This window comes from Rhinolophus ferrumequinum, chromosome 9 (genome assembly GCF_004115265.2).
Source record: "Rhinolophus ferrumequinum isolate MPI-CBG mRhiFer1 chromosome 9, mRhiFer1_v1.p, whole genome shotgun sequence".
NCBI classification, from domain to species: domain Eukaryota; kingdom Metazoa; phylum Chordata; class Mammalia; order Chiroptera; family Rhinolophidae; genus Rhinolophus; species Rhinolophus ferrumequinum.
This window is the reverse complement of record NC_046292.1, coordinates 22,022,958-22,042,419: the sequence shown is the minus strand read 5'-3', so window position 1 is coordinate 22,042,419 and position 19,462 is coordinate 22,022,958. Positions and strand designations below refer to the sequence as shown.

The following is a 19,462-nucleotide window of genomic DNA, read 5'->3' as shown; positions in this document are numbered from 1 at the left end:
CAACTCAGGCTATCTCCTCCAAGAAGTCAAGAGCATTAAACATTCTTTCCCTTTTGCTACTCTGTACAGGGTAACTGTTACACCCATCTCAGTGTAGTAGGACTTGTTTCTGTCTTGGCTTTCTCACCATCTACCTCAAAGCCTGGCACAGAGCAGGGTCTCAGGAACTGCATGCTGAATCAGGACATCACATCCTGCCAGGATAGTAGTGTCGTCTTTTGGAGGGTTTTTTGACCCAGCTCTACGTCCTAGCTGTTAACTTGGGCAAGTCACTATAGCTCTGAGCCCATTCTTCATCTATAGACTAGGATTGTCACAAAAGCTGGATTAAGACAAGGCCTGTCACACACATAGAATCGCATCTGGTACGCAGTGAGCATTCAGCTAGAAGCAGCTAGCACTGCGACCACGACCTTGGGTGTCTCCTCTCCTCTCCATTGAAGAAGGCAGAGCCCACAGTGGCCCCACAAGCCACACATGAGGCTTCCTGGCCCAGAATCCCACACCTCTGCGCTCTGATAGGCAAGAAGAAGGGAAAGAAATACAAGACACAAACTTATTGGGAGTAAAAAAATAGGATTTTTTTTCCTCATAATCACATCAATTATCAAAGAAAGAAACAGTATGTAACAAAAATACAAAGCTCTGGTGGATTTTTTTTGTCTTTTTTTGTTTTGTTTTTGCCCCTCACTCAACCCTCCCCAACAGCCCCTTCCCCAGGAACTCCCGGCTGCAGCCTGGATGTTGTCCCCAGGGTCGCCCCAGGGCTCAGGAGAACCGGTGGTCCAGGTCCCTCTGCGGGCTGGCCGAGTACGAGTAAGCCTTGCCCAATACCAGGCGGTCCCGCAGCAGTTTGAAGAAGGCATAGTAGTTGCTGAAGAGAATGAGTGCCAGCGAGATGGTCTGGTACCACTTTTCAGACGACATTAAGGAGTACAGCTGGTAGACAATGACAGCGCCCTCCAGCAGCAGCAGGATGTTAAGGATCCGCAGGGGTTTGCTGAAAAAGAACTGCCCAGGAAAGAGTAGGCACAGGCTGGAAAGTTGGCTCCTGAAACCTGCCTCGTGGATAGGCTAGGTGGGCCACTGAAGGGGACAAGCTCTTGGGGCCCCAAGGAGATTTGGGTGGGGAGAAAGACTTCAGAGGGTCAGGCATGGACTTTGCCACCCCTCTGCCTTTGCTTGTGGTGTTCCTTCTGTCAAGACTACCGCTTTCCACATAAGTTAAGATCTTGTTCAACCTCCACCTCCTTCAGGAAGCTTTTCTTGAGAGGTCTTGCCTGCTCTCAAACCTTTTCCAGTCTAAAATCAACATCTTTTTCTACATGATCTTCTTGGGTACTGTAATGCCTGAACAAATTAGCATCTTATGATATAGGCATGGAAGGTTATTGTAGAATCTACAGCCTGAGCACCTACCACTTCATGTGTAGCATCGCCAGCTAGGCCAGAAGCTTCCAGGGGACATGGCGACACTTCACTCTTACCTGGTGTTTACAGGGCAACGTAGAGTGTAGGGACTCAATAAAAGTTTTCTGATCAGTTCAAAGAATGCAGGGGCCAAGGTACTGATACCTCAAGAGCTGCTTACAGGATGGGAGAAGTGGCAGGAAATGGGAGTCCTGCATGTCAGGCTCAGCTCTGCACCTGACAGGCTGCAGGACTTCAGGTAAAACCCTTCCCTGACTGGGCCTGAGGTTTCTCTACTGTGAAATGAAGAGATCACCCAGATCAATGATTTCTCAAACTGTGTTCCTCTGAGCCCCAGGTTCTGAGGAGGTCATTTTAGGGACTAAAGCAGTGGTGAGTGGGAAATGAAAGGAGTTCCAACTTTTTAAACACAGCAGTGCCATGAGATCCTATATATTGAACTTTAGTCTATGACTGTGTTGGAAAAAGGATTTTGATAGTAAAATAAATAAAATGGAGACCATTAGCGTAGATGATTTTAAGCAGCACTTTCCACAGTGTCATTACCATCGGTTTCCAAATTTCCCCGTAAGATACCCTGGAACAAGTTAAACTCTCTAAGCTCTCTTAGCATCTGAAAATGGGGAGACCCCGGCATTTCTCCCATACACAAGGTTCTGGTAACGATTGATGGAAGGGAAGTGCCTACCACAGTGCCTGGCATGATTCCTGACAGTAAGGAACCATGATAGTTATTATTTTCCCCACTAAGAACCCCTCCTTTTATTGTATCATCTTTCCTGCCTCCACCCAGTGTTTCCCAAGATCTGCTACCAAGTAAACTGCAGTTGTCAAATGGCGGTCATTTGTATGACTGCCCTTGTGCTGCATATGTATACATCTTCCTTTGGATTTGGGAAATACTGAAAATCGCTTTCTCTTGCTATGACATCACCTTCCTGCCTCGCTGCCCATTAGATCAGGCCCCACCCCTCCTTCCCAGGGGAAAAGACTCACGTGGAACCGGAAGTGGGAGACATCGGAGGGGATGGCCACGTTGTAGTGGCCCACTGCTTTGTAGACATTCTTGCTGTGCTTCACCAGCACGCCCTGTGGCCACATGCATTCTTCAGTCCACCTGCAGGCACAGCCCAACAGTGCCCTTTACACCCAGCTCACTCACAAAAGCAAGTACCAGAAGACTGGGCATGGGGTGCCCACCAGGACTCTACTCCCATTTCTATCACTCAGACACAGTGATTTTCCTTTTTTGGGTGTCAGTTGCCTTCTCTGTAAAATGGGGTTAAGAATCACGAGATGTTCACTGTACTGGGAGTCACAAGGTCTAGGGCTGACGTTAATGTCTGAGGATCTGTCAAAAAAACTCTTTTCCCTCCCTAGCATTTTAGTCATCCGGTCTCACCTCTAACCTCCAATTGGTCCATCACACAGCTGCCTGAGTGGTCTTCATAAAGTATCAAGCTGAGTCTGACTACTTTCTGCTCAAAACCTTCTGTAGGCTGTCCAGTGCTCTTGGGATCAAGTCCCCAATATTTGGCATGACCTCTAAGGCCCTGGGTGGCCTTTCCTGACTCCCACCATGCTCAAGCCATTCAGAACTGTTTCTACTTTCTTCAGCATACCTTACTGCTTCATGTCTCTGCACAAGTCACTCCCTCCTATTGGACTGCCCTTCCTGATTCCTTCCTCATCCTTCTGGCAAGCTCTTTTGTCATCTTTCAAAACCCAGGATCCTCCAGAAAGCCTTTCTCACACACCCCACAGAGTTTAGCATCCTTTAACTTTCCCCAACTCCCCTACTATTGGTCCGCTTTCTCCAATGTTTTGTCACTTACTTATTTCCCTGTATTCCCTCACTAGGCTAGGAGGCATTGAGGGAAGGAACGGTGTCCAATTCATCTCTGTGTCCTCAGACCACGCCACAAGGCCTGGCACAGAGAGGGTCCAGTGAGCAAGTGAGTGAGGTAGTGGGACCAGTGAGCTTTCTTCCAATGTTCTGTGAGATCTCCCAGAAATTCCAAGGGTCCCAGGCCAGAGGACTGAGAATCACTGTCTGTAAGAAGCTCAATCTCCTGATCCTGCCTTGTTGATTTATTCATTTCAAAAACAGTTATCATGTTATATGCACTACATGGATGAACCTCACAGACAAAAGGCTGAATGAAAGAAGCTGGATGCAAGATTTCATTTATATGAAGTTGTAGAACAGGCAAAACTAAGCTATGGTGAAAGAAAGTGGAAAGTTGGTTGGGGGCTAAGGAGTGGCCATGAGGAAATTTTCTGAGGGACTAGAAATGTTTTGTATCTTGATGGGAGGTGGGTTACATGGGTGTATATGCCTTTATCAAAACTGAAAAAAAAATACACTTTAAGATGTATACTTTTCATTGTATGTAAATTTTACTTAAAAAAAAAAACACCAAAAAAAAAAAAATGTAAGTGGCTGGCAGCCAGCACGAGCGGCTGTGTGCTGCTGCGGGGTGCTGTGTGCTGCCGTGGGCTACCATGTGCCACCATGAGCAGCCGGCAGCCAGCGAGAGTGGCCGGCAGCCGGCGAGAGCTGCCAACCGACGACTGACTGCCTCAGCCGGAGGGAGCGCAAGGCTCATAATACCAGCATGGGCCAAGGAGCTGTGTCCTACACAACCAGACTGAGAAACAACGGCTTGAACTGGAGTGGGGTGGGGGAAGGCAGAAGAAGGAGGGAAAAAAAGACTATACACAAAAAACACAAAAAATTTACTATGGACCTATTATAAGCCAGACATTCTGCCAGGAGTGAGGAGCTATCTGAATGTTTGACAGCCAAGGACCCTGACCTCCAGGAGCTTTAGTCCTGGAATGACAGGCAAGTAACTAAGAAAACACAGCAAAAGTGTTAGGTGCAATGATCACGGGATTATAGGATTGTAGGAGCATAGGGGAGGGGCACCAAACCCATCCTGGGTACTCAGAAAAGTATTCTTGGAGGAAGCAAAGTGCTAAAAGATGATTAGGAATTCATCAGGAAAAGAAAGTTGGAAAGGGTGTTCCACGCAAAACATGCAGCATGTGCAAAAGCCTAGATAAAAAAGTGCATACAGGGCTGGCCTGGTGGCTCAGGCAGTTAGAGCTCCATGCTCCTAACTCTGAAGGCTGCCGGTTCGATTCCCACATGGGTCAGTGGGCTCTCAACCACAAGGTTGCCAGTTCAACTCCTCAAGTCCTGCAAGGGATGGTGGGCAGCGCCCCCTGCAACTAAGATTGAACACGGCGCCTTGAGCTGAGCTCCCAGATGGCTCAGTTGGTTGGAGCGCATCCTCTCAATGACAAGGTTGCTGGTTCGACTCCCGCAAGGGATGGTGGGCTGCACCCCCTGCAACTAGCAATGGCAACTGGACCTAGAGCTGAGCTGCGCCCTCCACAACTAAGATTGAAAGGACAACAACTTGACTTGAAAAAAAGTCCTGGAAGTACACACTGTTCCCCAATAAAGTCCTGTTCCCCTTCCCCAATAAAATCTTTTTTTTAAAAAAAACGTGCATACAGAATTTGAGGATCTGAAGAGGTCTGGCCTGGCTAGAGCAGAGTGTGAGTTGGGGCACGGTAAGAGATGAGGCAGAAAAGACTGGCAGGACCCAGTTCAACCCCAGTTCATCAGAAGCCATGTGAAGGAGCCTGGATCTTATCTGTGGCCTGTGATGAGCTATGGACAGGTTTATCCTCATATTCAGCTGTTCTCTTTCTACTCCTCCCTCTCCTCAGAGCCCAAGGCCAGCCGAGGCCCCTTTTGGCCCATTTGGCAATGCCCATCCCCTTTCTTGGACCACCTGGCCAGAGGCTGAGACAGACCCTGACTGGTACGAAGGGCCAACATCAGGCCTCCCGGTGCATTTCTGCTTTTGGTGGGCCTACCTCTACAAACCTGTCCTAGGGGCCTCTTCTCTGTCAGGCCTTGTACTGGACCCAAAACTCAATGTGATTCAGAGGGGGTCCCAGCCTTGAGGAGCTGCCAGTCCAATGGGGCAATACAGGCAGAAAACTTAGTATAACCTGGGTGAAAAGCACTGCAGTGAGGGCTGTAGACATGCTAGCCACTGTGAAGGATAAGCCAGGCTGAGGGGTGGACAGCCCAGTACCTCAGGGCTCCCAAAGGGCATGACTTGCCTCTGCTCTGGGTGCAGTGCCATCCTACAGCTGGGCCTCTTTCGTCCCACTCATCCTAACTATTTGTGTACACAGTATCACCCCCACCAGACTGTGAAGTCCTCAAGGATCTCGTCTCAGTCATTTCCTCCCTGTGTCTCTTCTTCCCTGGCCAGGATTCACCATCAGCTAACATAGCACTGTATCCTGTTACCAGACTGATGTTTCTTAAGGCACACTTTGGAACGGGTCCCTCCGTTGTTCAAGATCCTCCATAGATCCCCTCTGCCTATAGGTCAAAGCCAAGCACCTTTGTCCAATACACAGTACTAAGCCTGGTATGAATTAGGTAGAAATAAATGTCTGCTAAAAGAGCAGATGACCTAATGATTGAATGGATGAGTCATAAGCAGATGATAGGAGTGAAGCAAGGAATACATGCATGAGCAACTCAGTCAATGAGTGAATAAATAATAGTCAGTGAAAGTCAATGAGTCTATGAATTTACTGCCTGCCCCCCTCCCATCTCCAGTACAGTCCAAGTTACCTAAGAAGAGGGAACATGTCCATCTTGGGCCCTGCCATACCCCACTCCAGCCACAAGGCCTAGCACGTAAGGCATGTTCAGTAACTGCTGACTGAATGAATGAGTTGACGAGCGGTGAGGTGAATGACTCCAGACACTGACCAGGAGGGCTGGGGTTGGGTAGGAAAGGGTAGGGCAACTCACGGGTGCTGTAGCACGTTGGAGCACAGTGCCGGGTCCACCTTCTGCCAGCAGCCCAGGTGGGCAGCGGCCTTGTGCAGTAGATCGCAGTAGCTGGCAGGCAGCAGGTGCTGCATGAGGATCACTGAGGTGCTGATGGACACCAGCAGGAAGAGCTCGCAGGACCAGCGTTTGTCATAGTAATGTGTGTTCTAGGGGCAACGACAGGGGGGTGAAGCCTGGGACGCCCATCATGCTTTACTGTCTCCCCCTTCCCTGATTCTATCTGCTTTGCAGATCAGGAAAGCCCTGGAGAGAACTCAGGGTGACCTGAAACCAAGGATTGAACACCTAACAAAGAAGGCTTACTCATGGGCATAGACCCCACATCCACTATTTAGTTTTCTACAAAGAAAAACTGCTCCCACTGACCACTATTCTGAGCCACAGCACAGGCTTCAGGGTCCAAGCACAGGCCCCGAGGTCCAACAGACATGAGTTCAAATCTTGCCTCTGCTGCTTATTAATTATATGACCCGGGGCAAGTCATTGCACTGCTCTACGCTCTAATTTGCGCATCTGTTAAAAGAGGGTAAGAGTAACCACCAATCACCTCTGAGAGGCATTTGGAGGATTATAATACTCATGACAGGTCTAGCACATTGTAGGTGTTCAAGAGACTTTAAGATCTCTCAACCTCGAATCATTCAGTGCAGTCCAGCCTTGGAGAAATGCTTCAAGCCTACAGTCAGCTGGGGAGGTACCTTCCCAGGCCATACAAGACTGGAAGGGAGCACAGGCTTTTAGAGTCACTCAGATCTGGATGAATCCTGGCTTTCCTACTTAATGATAAAGCAGGATCTTGTGACATGCCTGTGCCAAAACAGCCAAATTGAAATACAAGTCACTGCTCTTTGTTATCAAGTATTAGAAACAACGTCCCCCTCATTGGCTGGGTGACCTTGTGCAGCTCACTTCTTTTTAATGAGCCTGGTTCTCTTCACTCTAAAATGGAGGCAGTAGTTCTCTAACTCCTGAGAGAACTATGGAATCTCATCACAGTTGAGTTATTTATTTATACAAGCAGCAGAGCTCCTGCGAGGCAGGCAGCAGGGTAAAGCCCCAGGCAGGCCCTCTCCCTCTCTTGGGTTGAGCTACGCACCTTCACAAACCAGACAGGCACAAAGGCTACATAATAGGCACTCAGCATGGAGCTGACCAGCACTTCTTTCATGCGCCAGTTGAAGTCCATCTTGAGGAACTCCACCTCGCTGCGGATGAGGCTGGGTGACAGACAGCAGGCATGGGTGGGCATGGCGTCTGGGCCATACAGCTGTCGCGTGTGCTGCTTCCATGTCTCCCGCAACGTCAGCAGGTAGTCCCGGCTCCGTGCCAGACCGCTGACAGCCTCCCGGGGACCCATGGAAGCCATGTGGCTGAAGAGGTTTGTCTTGCGGAAGTCACAGTTCAGATGCAGGAAAGGAATGTACATCCCAAACCTGCTGGGGAAGACAGTGGTGAGGGAAGGCCATGGGCCAGAATCCCAAACCTCAGCCACTAAGGGAATCCTTCTTTCCTCACTGGGCCTTAGTTTTCCTGGCTACTCAGAGGGGAGAATTTATCCATCTTTCTATCCATCATCCTCTCATCCAATGGTCAGTCATTCAACACATGTAATAGCATTGAGTGCGTGCCAAGAATCAGGGTTACAGCAGGAAGCAAGAGATGAGTCCCTGCACTCACAGTCTATTGCTGACTAACAGTAATCAGAACAGCTCACAGTTATTGGGCACAGCCTATGTTCCAGACACTCTACTAAGTGCTTTACGTGCACTGTCTTCCTTTTTTTCCTTCTAAGAATACTGTGCATTAGTTACTGTTATTTTGTGCCATTTTTAGCTGAGGAAGCTGTGGCTCAGAGAGGTGAAGTAGATTCCCAAAGGTTATACAATTAGTAAGGAAGTAACAGAGCTGGGATTCAAACCCAGAACTGTCTGGTACCAAAGATCAGGACAGATACGCAACAAATACTGAGTAATTAATTAATTTGAACTGTACACGGCACGACAGTGTAAGGTGTGGCAGTGAGGTGTAAGTTGTTATGTATATGTTAGAGGCAGCTCTTAAAGTATATAGAGAGCAGTTCATTATGTGCCTTATGTGTCTATTATGTGCCACACACTGAAATGAGCCCTTGAACAGTACAAATCCTTTCCCCCAAGCAGCACCCTTAGATTAGGGCTGGAGCTAATTAGTCAAGGGGTGTTCTGAGTGTCTGGCCGATATCGTTTGAGGGCAAAACTAGATAGACTCATAGCCCAGAAGGGTAGTTAATTATAAGAAGTAGTTAAGTGCTGAGCACAGTACATCAAACGTTAGAGCAGATGCTCTTTACATTATTTTTTTTAGCTCAATTTCCTCAGGTCCTCAGACATAGACCCAGAAGGGTCACTGGGCTGCCCCCAGGAGTTAGGGCCAATGAGAATGCTACATTTTTTCTTTTTATAGTAGAGCGGTGTTTCTATTCTTTTCTTTTTTTTTTTTTTTTTAAGATTTTATTGGGTAAGGGGAACAGGACTTTATTGGGGAACAGTGTGTACTTCCAGGACTTTTTTCCAAGTCAAGTTGTTGTCCTTTCAATCTTAGTTGTGGAGGGTGCTGTTCAGCTTCAAGTTGTTGTCCTTTCAGTTTAGTTGTGGAAGGTGCAGCTCAGCTCCAGGTCCAGTTGCCGTTGCTAGTTGCAGGGGGCGCAGCCCACCATCCCTTGTGGGAGTCGAACCGGCAACCCTGTGGTTGAGAGCCCGCACTCCAACCGAGCCATCTGGGAGGCAGCTCAGCTCAAGGTGCCGTGTTCAATCTTAGTTGCAGGGGGCGGAGCCCACCATCCCTTACGGGACTCGAGGAATCGAACTGGCAACCTTGTGGTTGAGAGCCCACTGGCCCATGTGGGAATCGAACCGGCAGCCTTCGGAGTTAGGAGCATGGAGCTCCAACCGCTTGAGCCACCAGGCCGGCCCACATTTTCTTATCAACAGAAATTTCTTCTTGTTTTTTGAGGTTCCAAGAAGGGAACCTTGTCCTTGGACAAGCAATTTGCCTCTTCTGAGTTTTTGCTTTCTGGTCTATAAAATGGGAATGCTATCATTCTCCCTGGGGTAAGGGTTAGGTAAGATAACTTAGAGAATTGTGGTTGAGAGCATAATCTTTAGGGGCAAATAGGCCAGGATTAAAATCCCAGCTCTGTCACTTACTAGTGCTGTGATTTAGGGCAAATTATTTAACCTCTATGAGCCTCAGTTTCCTTAACTTGCCTTAAGTCACGCAACTATATTGATTCTCTATGTTCAGCCAGGCATTACGATAGTGCTTTCATAAAAACTCTTGTTTTAATCTTTGCAACAACCCCCAGCATGGTGCCTGGCTCAGAGTATAAGGTGAATATATGAGTAATTTTGTTTAGAAAAGAAATAGGTCAGTGATTCTACGAAATAAGAAAGAAGACTGAAATGGGATTCCCAAAACACTCTTCAGGATACCCTGTGGGAATGAGGGGGTGGGACACCTACTGAACATATAAGGGATTCAGAGTCAAACTTAAGGGCAAGAATCTTAAGAATCTCCCTGGCTTTGGCTCCAAGAAGAATTGTAGGTACAATTAAATAATGTGGTAATAGCAAGTGACTGCTCCGACAGGTCACAAGTTAGAAGCAACTTCACATGAAAGATGGCAGATTCCCTCTCATCCTCTCCACCTAAGACATGACAATAGAAAATAAATCCATATCAGCAAAAAGGATGAAAGTGGGGGTTATCTCTTTCTGACAGATGAGGAAGGAGGCCATTGTCTAGAGCAGCACTGTCTGATAAAAATGAGTCACATATGTAATTTTAAAATTTCTAATAGCCCATATTAAAAAATAGAATTAATTTTTAATACACTATTTTGCTTAACCTAATATATGTAAAATGTTATTTCAACATGTAATCATTATTTATGAATGAGATGCTTTACTTTCTTTTTTTGTACTAAATCTTCAGATTCCAGTGTGTATTTTATACTTATAGCACATCTCAGTTCAAACTAGTCTATTTCAAATGTTCAGTAACAGGCGGCTAGCAGCTACTTAAATTGGATAGTGTAGGTCTAGAACATGCCATGAGAGGGCTGCACTGGGTGAGGGAGATTATCAGCTGAGTGTCCCAAAATCGACTCTGGCTTGAAATGGGTACATTTGATAGAGGGTAGAAGTAAGAAGCAGGGCTGAACAAATGGGATTAAACAAAGATCTAGTGTATTTTGCCGAGTATAATGCGCTCTAGTGTATAATGCGCACCCATGTTTTTGGCCCAAACTTTCAGGGAATAAATCTTTTCGTTTTAATTTCAAATCTTAATTTGTTTACATTTAGGTACTTGTTTTTTGTATTATAAAAGAATTTTAGCACTTACTTTTTAACATATTATGGTACAAGAAATTTTATGTACTGGTAACAAATTTACGATATTTATGCATCACAGAAGGCCAAGAACTCTTTGTCGTTGCAAGTTCATCATAAGTTCAACAAAACTGATTATCAAATTCCAAAACTGATTATCGTATTCCAGGGTATACGGATATTGTTATTGATTATTCTAGAGTTACACTTTTAACTCATAAGCATAAATAAAAGAATTAAAAATATTTATATAGACACGGAATTAGCACTACCAATGTATAATGCACATCCTTATTTTTCCCTCACAAATTTGGGCAAAAAAGTACGCATTATACATGGCAAAATATGCAAATTTATGTACAAGAATCATTCCCTTTATTTTCTTACACACCTCACACAACCCACTCTAAAGGAATTTTCTCTAAAGAAATTGAATAAAGTGTCTGAGGAGAATAGAGGTCTCTAATGCAGGTATCCTAGGGTAACACTGTGCCCCACCTCCGTTCCGGCCTATGGGGGCCCACAGACTGACAACTTATTCAATGATCCCAAAACAGTTTGCCAATCAGTATACTCTGCTCATGTACTCAGAATTCCCAGTCAAACCTTCTATTCACGGATACAATGGCAGAAGGAGAGAAAATACACTCCAAGCTACTCAGTCCTTCATTCTTAAATATAAATAGACAACCAAAGAAACCAACTATGTTTAGAAAACCAGCAACATGAAACAGAAAAATTAACCCTGGTGGAAAGACAAAATTGAGGGAACATATTTTTTTTAAAAAAGAACAGAATGCTATGTGAAAAGAATAATCATAAACAAGAAAGAGGACTTAGAGATGAAAAATATGATTGCTGAAAAAAACCTCAACAAAAAAGCTGGAAGATAAAGGTGAGGGACTCTCCCTAAGGCAAAGTGAAAAGACAGAGAAGAGAGAAAGACAGAGAAAGAAGGGAGGGAGGGAGGGAGAGGGAGAAAGGGAGACAGATGAGAAAAACATGAGAGAAAATGTAAGAGGAACAGATGACTAGTCTATGAGGTCTACTATCTGATGAACAGAAATCCAAGAGAGAATAGAAAAAAATGGAAGGGAAGATATTATCAAAGAAATAGTAGAAAAAAATTTCCATGAGCTGAAGAAATATTTAAGCCTCCAGGTTAAAAAAGTTATAGAATACTGATAAGATAAATGAGACAAGTTCCATACTAGACACATTCTTGTGAAATTTCAAATGATCAAAAGATAAATAGGATATCTCTAAAAGTCTTCAGAAAGAAAAAAAAATAAGTTATCTACAAAGTAATGGGAATCAAACTGGCATTGGTTTTCTCATTAGAAACACTGGATGCTAGAGACTATGGAGCAGTATCTTCAAAATTCTGAGAGAACATGAATTTGAGTTTAGAAATCTACGTTCAGTAGAACCAGCAATCAAGTATAAGGGCAGAATAAAGACATTTTTAGACATGCAAGGACTCAGAATGTATATGCCTCCCATGTACCCACTGTTAAGGAAATTACCTGATAATGCACTCCAACAAAATAAGGGAGAAAACCAAGAAAGAGGAGGACATGGGATCCAGGAAACTGGATCCAACCCAGGAAGGCAGCGTAAGGAAGCCCCAGGCTGAGAGCTGTACAGGAGGCCTAAAGAGCAACCACTCCAGACTGGAGCAGGAGAATGGAGGGTTCCAGAAGGGTGTCTTTGGGAGGGGAATGGGGGGGGTGAACTCCAGGCAACAGGTAGCATGACTGAGAAGCTGGATAAACCTGAGGATATGTTGAAGGCCCATCATTCTTTTGTTAACAAGAGAAAAGAAAGGCAATTAGAAACTTTTAAGAAAAATAAATAGCTGTGTAAGAAAGTTACGATCTAAATATGAAGCAAACTAAAATATGACATGATTTTAAGCAATTGACGGAATGTAAGAAAAGAGGAACCATTTGACCTTAACACTAGAACATTTTTTTTTAAGAGGCCCAAGATTGTAGCTCAATAACTACAGAGAAGGAATGTCATCTATGCATACTACTTGGCCTTACAGAGAATGATATTTTCATATTCCCAATAATATCAAGGCTACTTATTGGTTTTTAATTTTTAGAATTAGCCTTAGACAAAGAATGAAAAACTTAAATGTGATTATATACAGGAAGGTGAACATCAAGCTTGACAATATAAAAGTAAAGAGTACCGTTGCCAGGAAATGAGAGGAGGAAGAGGGTAGGGTTCCTAATATTCTCATCTTACACGAAAGGGATTAAGATACTGACTGTTGCTGATGGAATGAAAAATACAGGCATATTCATATTACGGAAAAAGATAACCAATAGGAAACTAAAAATACTAAGTTATCAAACACTGGAACAGTAGAAATGGAAGGGTGAACTGAATCTTTCCCCGTCATTGCATGTGAGCACGTATGCATGTGCATATATGAGTGTGTGTTATGCTTGTATATGCAAAGAACATTTATTTCCAGATAAACAAGAAACCAGAAATATTAGTGGCTACCTCTGGGAAGGGAAACTGGGTAGCTAGAAAACAGGAGTCAAGAGGAGACTTTTTCATTCATATTCTTTTATACCTTTTGAATTTTAACTATGTAAACCTATTATCCCAACTATAAAATCAATAAATAAATTTTTGAAAGGAACAAAGGTATAACAATAAAAGAATTATGGCGGTAACTCAAAAAACACATAAAACCAAAAATAATGATAGACACTGCTTTTGAGAAGTGGGACTAAAACTCTCTTGAGTAGGGTTGGAGGTTGTTTTTCATTATAAGCTTTTAAGCCTACTGGATTTGATTTTTTTATGCAGTACATGTATTATATTCATAAAAATTTTAAAAATTAAAAAAAAAGGCAAAATATGAACATTGGATGATGTCTGTATCCAAGGAGCATAGACTTATCAGACAGAAACCAAAAAAGGGTCAAATTAAGGTGATTGTTGACAGTTTTAATCAGTACAACCATTTTGGAGGGCCATTTGTTAATATATATTGAAAATGTAAATAGACATAACTTTTGGGGCAGTAATTCTACTTCTGGGAATCTGTTGTACGCAGATATTGGACAAATGTGCAAAGATGTATGCAAAAGAATGTTCCCTGCCTCATTGTTTCAAATAGGGAGAAGCTAGGAACAACTCAAAAATCTACCAATGAAAGAAAAAACAAATTGTAAAAATCTATACAGTGGAATACTATAAGGCCATTTAAAAAAAATAAGGCAGATCCATGTGTATTGCCATGGAAAAATATTCAAGTTATATGAATATGTGAAAAATGTAATAAATTGTGTAACATCATACATAGTATAATCCCATTTTTGTTTTTAAAAAAGTATATGTGTAAGTGTTCTTGCACAGAAAAAATATGTAAGGATATGCTGTAAATAATGGTTTTCTGGGGGCCTGAGATAATGAGATTGCATTTTCTAAAAAGCCTCTGTAAAGTTTAACGTTTTTATATGACATGAGTCACTCTTCTAATTAAAAACTAGATCTAACCGAAGCAAGAGTGAGGGGGCTCCTCCCATGACAGTGTCCTCATGCAGAGTAGAGTTGGGGAGTATCCAGCTCTGAATCTTCCCAGGGAACAGGGATGGTCCAGCCTGGGGAAGCTCATGAACCAGAAAGCTCAGGGGTTGGGAAATGACTGTTAAATGTTCAGGAAGCCAGGCACCTGCCGCAGGAACAGGCAGAGTGGACACCTTGCCAAAGCCCTCCCCAATTCTAGGCCAGAAAGGAACAGGTCCTGGGCTCCTCCCAGACGCTCTCTCTCCATCCTCAACAATCTGGGTTCTGGCAAGACGGAGGGAGTGAGTGAGCAAAACAGACACCAAGACAGATATACATGCACATGCAGATACACACACGTACTTCATGCACAGACGCCCACACAGACACATGCACACGCGCAGGTGCTCACATGCACAGACCTGGGGAAAGTACCGAGAGCTTACATAAACACTGAGATACACAAAAGAGACCAAGAAAGCGAGAGCAGCAGAAAGAGAAGGAAAAGCGAGACAAAGCCCATGCACTCCCCCTCAGGAAGGTTCCTTTGAGGAATTCACTCAGATCTTAGCCCCATTCTGACCTCCCCCTTGGTGGCACCTGGGGTAAATTATGCCGTCTCAGTTTCTGCTCCTGCAAAAGAAGGCTAATTGCCCTGATCTCAGGGGAATATTGTCAGACAACATGAGGGGACATTGTTGCTGCCCTGTCTGTGAGACTTCCAGGTGTGGGGACCTGGTGACCCAGCCACACTCAGGGCAGAGGTCAGGAGCCAGGTGCTAGGCCGTGGGGGGAGAAATGAGGGGTACTCACGGATAACAGAGGAACAGGAGGTTCAGGAAGGAGTAGGTCCTGAAGAGGTGGATGAGGGAGCGGCACAGACTCCAGCCTGTTGCCGTGAGAACGGTGAAGCGGGTGAGGAACAGCAGGATGGAGCGAAAGAGGGAGACCTTCCCCCTCTGAGAAGCCTGGGTCAGGGCGAGATAGGACGGGATGGGGTCTTGGATGGAGGGCACAGGGGCTGTGCCCAAATTCCTCCCAACATGGCCTGTGAGCCCACCCAGGGAAACATGGGGCAGCAGACTAGGCAGAACCTGGCAGAGTGAATCCTTCTCCTTGATACCCAGTAAACTCCAAGAGCCGATGGGATGTGAGTAATGTTCTTCAACCAAGTCCAAAGGGAGTCCCAGGGAAATGCCTCAGGGTTGAAGGGCTCAGCGTGTCTCCTCGGCACCCCCAAGGGAAAGGGGAGTCCCAAAGTCCCCAGCCTCTAGGACCCAATCACCTCCTTCACGATGGACCCAATGAAGCGGCGGCCCAGAACGATGGTGGTCACCATCAGCAAGTTGAAGTCGATCAGGTGGAAATTCTGTCAGGGGGCAGAGGCTGGGGGTCACATTGGCCCCCTGCCCATATAGCAGCTTTTCTCATACCCACCGCCCCCTGCCCAGTTCTTTCCATAGAGACTGTCCCCACTCTCCGACCTTCATAGGCCTCCAGCTGAGTCAGGCCAGGAAATTACCTAGAGGAGAACAGGACCCAGAGGAGGGAAGTGGGACCATCCCTGGAGGTAAGAGAGTGGCGCGTGAGCCCTCTTGCTCTGATCACCCATGCCCCTGTCCCTGAACCTCTTTTTGCACAGAGATCTTTTCACTCCTTGAAATAGTCATGTATGCCTGTGGCTTATCTCCTCATAGGACTTAAGACTGTGCTCCTTTGGGCAAAATCTGTCAGATTCATCTCTGCTACACTTACAATGCCTCGTGCGGAGCTAAGCACATTCGGGGCGAGTGTTCTGGAATTACCAGTTTCTTATTCCTTCTACATCTCCCATGGTCAGCGAACAGAGTGCTAAGTAAGCTATGCTAAACTGAAACCAAATGTCACACACACACACACACACACACACACACACACCCACACACACCACTGGCACTAGCTGGGCACCTACCAGGGAGGTGTGGGAGGGCGGGTGGGAGGGCGGGTACCACCACACTGTCTTGTAGATGTTGATGTAGTGAACGAAGAGGGCTATGAGCTGGCAGAAGAAGAGCTGCAATTCAAACAGAATGCTGGCCTGGACTGGCAGCTCGGGGATCTTGCAGTGCTGTAGGGGTACGACCGTCTGGGTGGCCAGCGGGGGGCTGGAGAGGCCCGTCCCAGGACTGCTCCTGGGGATAGGGAGGGAACAACATCAGGAGCTGATCTAAGAACCCTAACAAGAAGGGTTTCTGTGGCACAGGATTGTGGGGTAGGATCAGAACAGCAGTTCATGGGAAGGGTGGAGTCCTCCTAATCCTGCCTGTCAGACAAACGAGCTGACAGAGCCTTTTCCTATCCCTAATCTTGTTTAGGCTTTCCCATGTTCCCCAGGAAGGAAAGAATTATTAGGTTCATTTTACAGATGAGGAAAAGGAGGCCCAAAGAGGGGAGACAACTTGTCCAAGCCAGCAGCAAACCAGGAGCAGAACTGTAACTGGAATCCAAACTTCTGAGCTTACTGTACTATGTTGCACTGCAGCTGTCCAAGTGACCACCCTCTGGGTCTTTTCTGCTGCGCATTGCCTTCTAAGCACCCGTTTGGCATCTAGGGTATCACATCCTCGAGCCCAGTCAGGGGCAGCTTTGTCCATACTGCCCCTGTGAGCCCATTGTGAAGAGCAAGAGACAGAAAGGAAGCTTACCTGGTGCGAGAACGGACACTGGTGACCGATGCGCTGGAAGTGTGGCCCCCACCAGAGCCCCCTGAGGATCCTGGCTCACAGAGTGGATTTCGACAGTATGATGTCCTGTTGGGACCTCTTCGTCCTCCTGTGGGGCTCAACATAAGGTAGATCCTCAAGCCAGAGGGCATATATCAAGGATAAGAGCAACGATGCTGGCTACTGTCACCTGTTGTCTCATTTTATTATTTAATCACAGAGACCTGTGATCTGGCCCCTGCCTACTTCTTCAACCTCATCTCCTACCATTGTCTGCTTCACCCCCATGCTTCAGCCATCCTGGCTTTTCTTTCCTTAAACAAACCAAGCTTGTTTCTACTACCTCTTATATTTGTTGTATCCTCTGTCTGGAGAGCCCTTCCCTGATTGGCATTTTTGAACTATGTGCCTCCATAACCCTCTACATTTGTTTTTAACCACAATTCACTCTTGGAATTTATCTTATTCATTTGTTAACATATTTATTGTCTGTCTTACCCACTAGAATTAAAGTCAGTGAGGTCACTACACTTACGTTTTTCTTTTGTATCCCCTCCCCCTACCACAGTACCCAGCATTCAGTAAGTGCCCAATGAGTATATGTTGATGCGTGAATGAACCCAGCAAGGTAGGTTTTCCACAGTTTAGGAAACTGAGTTTACTCTGTGTCACAGATAGTTTGGGGGTCTGAGTCCTGTGCTCTTAGCTCTGGTGTACACTGCCCCATTCAGATACTACACAGTCTGTAGGCTTACAGCTGTGGGCACCCTTGTAGCTTTTTCCTCCAGGGTCCGAGATCCAGCTCAATGGGCCTCCTGGTGTCTCTGGTTAGGACCCAGGGCCCCAGCACACCGTCAAGGATCCAGGCGTTGGGCAAATGCTGTGGTTGTGGACCCAGAACTGGGACCCACAATCTATTCCCCTCGGCTTAGTAGTCTAGTCCAAGTTCCCAGGCATCGCCCTGCACAAAGCTAAGCACCAGCCCAGTCCTAGTCACGGTTATAGCCTCGTTCATACTCCCACAGAGCAACACACACCCCCTTTGCCCTAGATCCTCAGCTTGGTAGCTTTTCCCACACATCTCCACAAATACCTGTCCAGGAACTCTGCCCCCAACCAGCCCCCAGCCCAGAGGCTCTGTTCATACTCTATTACACTTGGCTTAGAAAATCCCACACAAGAACCCTCAGCCCAAAAGCTCTGCCCACACCTACTCTCCTCTCTTTAGAAGCTCTGCACCCACATAAAGCCCCTTAGCCCAGAAGCCCCGCCTACACACAATTATCAGCCCAGAAAACCCATCCACCAGCCAATAAAAACTCTGTCTGCCCAGAAGTCCCGCTCCAGAATGGGCTCCCTTAGATTAGGTCTCCTTCTCACCCCACCACCCCTCGTATAAAGCCTCTACAGCCCAGAAAGTTCGCCCCCGCACCAGCGCCTACACCCCAGGAGCTCCGCCCCCAGCACTAAGGCCCCGCCCCCGCCAAGCCCCGCCCCCACGCCTAGCGCTGGTGAGCGGGTCCTCACCGAAGCCCAAGCCCCCTTCATTTTAGAAGTCCTGCCCACCACTCAAGTGTCCTGTCCCCACAATAGAGGACCCACTCCGCAACACGACAGGAGGGGGCGGGTCCCTCTGCGCTAGCATCCCTCCTCCCCCTCGCCGGGACTCTGTCCGCGTGGGGGAACAATTAGCAGCTTGGCCATTCCAGTCACCGCGCCCGCCTGTTCCTGGGCCAAGCCAGACCCTTTCTGCTTACCCATCTCCTTCCCCCAGCGCTCTCTGTTTCGCCGCCGCAGCTCCTGCGGGCAATATGTCGGAGGCGACGGCGGCCGGGAGAGGACTAACCGCCGCAGCCTACTCTCCGGGTATCAGCCGCGCGCTCCCGCCTCGCCGCCAAATTTGCATACAAGGCGGGCTAGAAGCTGGGGGCGCGCTTCTTAAAGGGGCCGCCCGGACAAAGGCGGAGCCTGCGCGCTCTTTGTCTCGCAGTCTCCCACGCCCTTCCTGCAGCTGCTCCTGAAGAAACCCGAGAGGCAGGGAAACCCACCTCCTACTCTTCTGTGCGTGCTTTCTCCCAGCATCTCTTCAGGCCCGAGAGAGGGGGCCGGAACCCGCCTCTCGTCTCAGTTCCTGCCGGAGATGGACTGTATCCATGAGTGGCCCACAGGCGCCTCAAACTCAACTATCCAAAACTGGGTTGTCACCGTTCTCTCCAGCCTTACTGCTCTGTGGTCCACCCCAGTCAAAACTTAGGAGTCATTTCCCCGTTTCCCTCACTTGAAGGAAATGAGTGAGTCAGTCATGCAGGTATCTGGAGAAAGGGGGCATTCCTGGCAGAGGAAAAGTCAGTGGAATGGCCCTGAGGCACAAGCATACCTGGTGTGTTTGAGAACCAGCAGGGAGGCCACTGTGGCTTGGATGGAATAGATGAGAGTAGGACTTGAAAAGAGATGGACCGTATAGGGCCGTGTGGCTTTACTCTGAATGAGATAGAGAGTAGTTGGTGGTTTTGAACTTCCATTTTTAA

At 46.7% G+C, this 19,462-nt stretch overlaps 1 protein-coding gene across 4 annotated transcripts; it reads right to left on the bottom strand.

The window, feature by feature from the left end:
* Positions 1-559: 559 nt before the first annotated feature.
* Positions 560-18,842, bottom strand: TMEM39B (transmembrane protein 39B). 4 transcript variants are annotated; one of them, XM_033115779.1, is made up of 9 exons: positions 18,692-18,842; positions 16,917-17,043; positions 16,184-16,403; positions 15,518-15,601; positions 15,046-15,200; positions 7,425-7,761; positions 6,287-6,474; positions 2,428-2,548; positions 560-1,011 (listed from the first exon to the last, which is right to left on the bottom strand). In XM_033115779.1, the coding sequence occupies exons 1-9, from the start codon at positions 18,693-18,695 to the stop codon at positions 769-771; spliced, it is 1,479 nt and encodes a 492-aa protein (XP_032971670.1). In that variant the 5' UTR covers positions 18,696-18,842; the 3' UTR covers positions 560-768. The 4 variants fall into 4 exon arrangements, with proteins under 4 accessions (XP_032971670.1, XP_032971671.1, XP_032971672.1 ...); XM_033115780.1 differs by lacking the exon at positions 18,692-18,842 and adding an exon at positions 17,690-18,183 and having other exon boundaries at positions 650-1,011; XM_033115781.1 differs by lacking the exons at positions 15,518-15,601; positions 16,184-16,403; positions 16,917-17,043; positions 18,692-18,842 and adding an exon at positions 15,327-15,469 and having other exon boundaries at positions 650-1,011.
* Positions 18,843-19,462: the final 620 nt, after the last annotated feature.